Source organism: Panthera leo, chromosome A3, assembly GCF_018350215.1.
Source record: "Panthera leo isolate Ple1 chromosome A3, P.leo_Ple1_pat1.1, whole genome shotgun sequence".
Taxonomy (NCBI): domain Eukaryota; kingdom Metazoa; phylum Chordata; class Mammalia; order Carnivora; family Felidae; genus Panthera; species Panthera leo.
Genome location: NC_056681.1, coordinates 75,335,337 through 75,340,951, shown reverse-complemented (window position 1 = coordinate 75,340,951; position 5,615 = coordinate 75,335,337). Strand labels below are relative to the sequence as shown.

At 37.5% G+C, this 5,615-nt stretch overlaps 1 protein-coding gene across 1 annotated transcript; it reads left to right on the top strand.

The window, feature by feature from the left end:
- The first annotated feature begins 2,944 nt into the window (after nt 1-2,944).
- On the top strand, nt 2,945-3,998 carry LOC122215035 (tRNA methyltransferase 10 homolog B-like). Its single transcript, XM_042930216.1, has one exon. It carries the CDS (start codon nt 2,967-2,969, stop codon nt 3,915-3,917), a length of 951 nt encoding a protein of 316 aa, XP_042786150.1. The 5' UTR covers nt 2,945-2,966; the 3' UTR covers nt 3,918-3,998.
- Nucleotides 3,999-5,615: the final 1,617 nt, after the last annotated feature.

Below are 5,615 nucleotides of genomic sequence, written 5' to 3'. Positions count from 1 at the left end.
AGTAAGAATGTGCTTTGGAGTTCAACATTAGAAGTATGTGGTAGCGGAGGAGAAACAATGTTTGAGATGTTTGGTACCAAAAAGTACTCTATGGAGAATACTTCCAATCATCAAACAATTAAATTGTACAGCCTTCATCAACATGTATTCAAAATGGAAGTCCTCTGGTCATAGACCTGACCATGCAGCATATACAATTATAAATGCACCATATTTTTTCTTTTTTTGATAATAATGAGAAATAGGGGCGCCTGGGTGGCTCAGTCGGTTAAGCAGCCGACTTCGGCTCAGGTCATGATCTCGCGGTCCATGAGTTCCAGCCCCGCGTCAGGCTCTGTGCTGACAGCTCAGAGCCTGGAGCCTGTTTCAGATTCTGTGTCTCCCTCTCTCTGACCCTCCCCCATTCATGCTCTGTCTCTCTCTGTCTCAAAAATAAATAAACGTTAAAAAAAAGAATAATGAGAAATATAATTTATCATATTTCTGTGTGTATAGAGCACTACACCATGAGAATATTTGTTTATAAAGTTGTATGTTTGATGCACTCTAATATGTAACATCACATTCTTAGCGTAATATTAGAAATAATGGGTTGTGAAGTGGAAACAAAATATTCCAAACTATCAATATTTTTTTAAAAATTGTTTAACTTTGGTAGAGAAAAGACTAAGCATTTCCATTCTATGTAAGAGATTTCATGAAATCGTTGGTATGAGAAGACACAACTAAAAATGTAGGAGAAAAAGGTATGATAAATTCATGCCAAGTAGTTAATAAAAACATTTTTTTCTTGAGGTTGTGATGTTTATGGCATTTATTCTGTATCTATAATATTTGGGTTTTTTTTTTCCAAAATAGTTACTTTTTAACTATTATTTTTTAATTTCAAGAAAGTGTTCATAAACTTTAGGTCCCACAAAGCCAGGATCTGACCTGCTGTCAGTGTGACAGTGAACCACAGTACGGCATACCTATAGAAGGACTATGCCACTAAATCCTGTGCTTAACAGTCATGATGTAGATTTAAAAAAAAATCCTACTGCATAGGATCAAAACCACAATGAGGTGTCACTTCACATCTGTTAGAATGGCTGTTACCAAAAAGACAAATAACAAATGTTGACAAGGACGTGGGGAAAAGGGCACCCTTGTGTACTGTTGGTGGAAATGTAAATTGGTGCAGCCACTATGGAAAGTTGTACGGAGATTCCTCAAAAAATTAAAAATGGAACATATGATCCAGCAATTCAACTTCTAGGTATTTGTCCAGAGAAAAAGAAAATACTAATCCAAAAAGGTATATGTATGCCCATCTTCACTGCAGCATTATTTACAATAGCTAAGGTATAGAAACAACCTAAATGTCACTCAGTGGATGAATGGATGAAAAAGATGTGGTATACACACACACACACACACACACACACACACACTGGAATACAGCCAAAGATGCTGTTTTCAGAAAGTGAGACACATGTAGTCCAATAATTTGCTTCTTACAAGATCTAACGAAAAGTCTTTAAAATATTTTCATTCTAAAAACATACTTTTAGGACTTTTAAAGGGTTTGCCAATGTAACAAACTACTAACAAGGTTGCTTTTTCTATGATTCATTAACATTCTGATAGGATGATAATACTGCTAAGATTATCATGTTGGAAATAAAAAAGACTCCTTACACTTGCCACATAAACCATTTCATTTTATATATGAGAGTCTAATATTGGAGAAATCATAACTTAGTTCTTATCTATGTATATATGTCTCTGTATTTTCTCTTGCAGATATTAAAAATATAATTATGCTGAATAATGTGCTTTTAGATATTGACAAAGGGATAATGGTATTTCATCTCACTATGAAAAGTATCACTACCTTTTGTTTCAGTTTTAGAGAGTACACACTCATCACGAGGAAACTTCTCTGGAGTTAATAGAGAATACAAAGATACTCCACCATCTCATCTAATAGAGACCAGTAAAACTTTTACTGACACTTAAAAAAAAAGGTACATTTTAAATTTCCACCAATCCACTTTCAAATGTGTCTCCTAAACACATGCCTCATAACAGTACTACTCTAGCACAAGTAAGTACTCATGATGAAGACAATGTTTTACTCTGGGACCATGGTGTTTTTACCATTGACCTAACAATTGAATATTGCTTAGGTGCTTGAATGTGTCTTATCTAAAACTCTGTGCGTCTCCAATCTTGTTCAGAAAAAGTGAACTATACCATAAAAAGGACAACATATAGAACTTTTACATGTATTAATTTCTCATGAAATGTCAATGCCTAAACTAAATGCTTTGTATACATTACTCACTTATTAGTTGTAATTCCCTCGGGTATTAAAGGGAATAATAATAATAATAATAATAATAGTATTTACCTCACAGGGTTATCTTGAGGATTAAATAAGATTATTAAATAACTTATATTTGGAGTTAGAAAAACCCTAACTGCATTTTAGTAAAAAGTGGCAGATAAACTGTTTTGTGTATTTACCAGCCACTAATATAAAATATAAATGTACACAAATGCTATCAGCAGAGGTAAGCAGGCACCCTCTTATTGCTTCAACATAGCCCACTGCCTCAGAGGAACAACATCCTTGCATCTATTTTACCTGTGTTATCCTTCTAAGCATTTGAGTAGGCCATTTCTGGCTTAGCCATCACTCCTGGGAATTTAAAAGTAAGCAAGCTATTTTGTACATCAATGAGATCGTCAGGTTACAGTCCTGAAATGAGGTTAGCAAACAACATATCATTGGACGGTGAGGGAGGCTAATAACCACCAAATTACTTTAGCCAGAAGAAAATACTGAGCCTAAATATACCTTCAAATGCAGGGATGAGTAACTAGAAAAGCATAGTGATATAAAACAGATTAAAGATGCACCAGGACGTGCGCTGCCGAGACTGCGCGAGGTGAGGGATTCAGGACAGAAGACTAAGCACATGGACTGGAAACTGGAAGGGAGTGCTCGGAAAACAGACTCACGCGTGCTGCAGGAGCAAGAAGTCATCCTAGAGGACACAGGTGAAGACAGCATCTCTGAAAGCTTCCAGCTTCTACAGATTGATGTGGAATGTGAGCATCTGGAGGGAGAGACACTGCCCACAGGCAGTGCAATGTGGTGCTCAAAAAATGTCCAAAGAAAACAGAGACACTGGGAAAAGATAGTTGCAGCAAAGAAGAGCAAAAGAAAGCAAGAAAAAGAAAGAAGAAAGGCCAATCGTGTAGAAAATTCAGGCATCTGCCCCCAGCACAGCAAACGTTTTCTGAGATCCTTAACCAAGGAGAGACTTTTGGAAGCCAAACACTCAGGACCAAGACTCTGTATTGATTTGAGTATGACCCACCACATGTCTAAGAAGGAGTTAAGTAGACTGGCTGGACAGATCCGAAGGTTGTATGGTTCAAATAAAAAAGCTGACAGGCCATTTTGGATCTACCTCACTGGATTCACAACAGACAGTCACCTGTATGAAGAGTGTTTGAGGATGAATGATGGATTTTCTAGTTACCTGCTAGACATAACAGAGGAAGACTGCTTTAGTTTATTTCCTCTGGAAACCCTTGTGTACCTGACTCCTGATTCAGAACATGCTCTTGAAGATGTTGATCTAAACAAAGTTTACATCCTTGGTGGACTTGTGGACGAAAGCATCCAGAAGAAGGTGACATTTCAAAAAGCCCAAGAGCACTCTGTCAAGACAGCCTGCTTGCCAATCCAGGAATACATGGTCAGATGCCAGAATCGGAAAAACTATCATTCAGAGATCTTGGCCATCAATCAAGTCTTTGATATCTTATCTGCATACTTTGAGACTCAAAAATGGCCTGAAGCATTGAAGAAAGGAGTTTCTTCCAGAAAAGGCTACATTCTTCAGAACTCAGTGGAGTGATGGACAGACAGCCTAAGAAGTTGCAGGGGTGGGGAAGTTGCTGAAGGTGCCTTGACCGAAAAGCAGAGCAGAGGGTGGCGATGGCACACACTTGCCTAGAAGGAGAGATAAGGGTCTTCGCAAACAAACAAAAACTGAAGGAATTCATCACCACTAAACCAGCCCTACAGGAGATCCTAAGGGGGATCCTGTGAGACAAAGTACCAGAGACATCGCTACAAGCATAAAACATACAGACATCACAATGACTCTAAACCCGTATCTTTCTATAATAACACTGAATGTAAATGGATTAAATGCGCCAACCAAAAGACATAGGGTATCAGAATGGATAAAAAAACAAGACCCATCTATTTGCTGTCTACAAGAGACTCATTTTGGATCTGAGGACACCTTTAGATTGAGAGTGAGGGGATGGAGAACTATTTATCATGCTACTGGAAGCCAAAAGAAAGCTGGAGTAGCCATACTTATATCAGATAAACTAGACTTTAAATTAAAGGCTGTAACAAGAGATGAAGAAGGGCATTATATAATAATTACAGGGTCTATCCATCAGGAAGAGCTAACAATTATAAATGTCTATGCACCGAATACCGGAGCCCCCAGATATATAAAACAATTACTCATAAACATAATCAACCTTATTGATAAGAATGTGGTCATTGCAGGAGACTTTAACACCCCACTTACAGAAATGGATAGATCATCTAGACACACAGTCAATAAAAAAACAAGGGCCCTGAATGATACATTGGATCAGATGGACTTGACAGATATATTTAGAACTCTGCATCCCAAAGCAACAGAATATACTTTCTTCTCGAGTGCACATGGAACATTCTCCAAGATAAATCATATACTGGGTCACAAAACAGCCCTTCATAAGTTTACAAGAATTGAAATTATACCATGCATACTTTCAGACCACAATGCTATGAAGCTTGAAATCAACCACAGGAAAAAGTCTGGAAAACCTCCAAAAGCATGGAGGTTAAAGAACACCCTACTAACGAATGAGTGGGTCAACCAGGCAATTAGAGAAGAAATTAAAACATATATGGAAACAAACGAAAATGAAAATACAACAATCCAAACGCTTTGGGACGCAGCGAAGGCAGTCCTGAGAGGAAAATACATTGCAATCCAGGCCTATCTCCAGAAATAAGAAAAATCCCAAATACAAGATCTAACAGCACACCTAAAGGAAATAGAAGCAGAACAGCAAAGGCAGCCTAAACCCAGCAGAAGAAGAGAAATAATAAAGATCACAGCAGAAATAAACAATATAGAATCTAAAAAAACTGTAGAGCAGATCAACGAAACCAAGAGTTGGTTTTTTGAAAAAATAAACAAAATTGACAAACCTCTAGCCAGGCTTCTCAAAAAGAAAAGGGAGATGACCCAAATAAATAAAATCATGAATGAAAATGGAATGATTACAACCAATCCCTCAGAGATACAAGCAATTATCAGGGAATACCATGAAAAATTATATGCCAACAAATTGGACAACCTGGAAGAAATGGACAAATTCCTAAACACCCACACTCTTCCAAAACTCAATCAGGAGGAAATAGAAAGCTTGAACAGACCCATAACCAGCGAAGAAATTGAATCAGTTATCAAAAATCTCCCAACAAATAAGAGTCCAGGACCAGATGGTTTCCCAGGGGAGTTCTACCAGACGTTTAAAGC

Excerpts from the sequence above, each read along its gene's own strand:
- LOC122215035 (XM_042930216.1), top strand. The coding sequence starts at position 2,967 with ATGGACTGGAAACTGGAAGGGAGTGCTCGGAAAACAGACTCACGCGTG.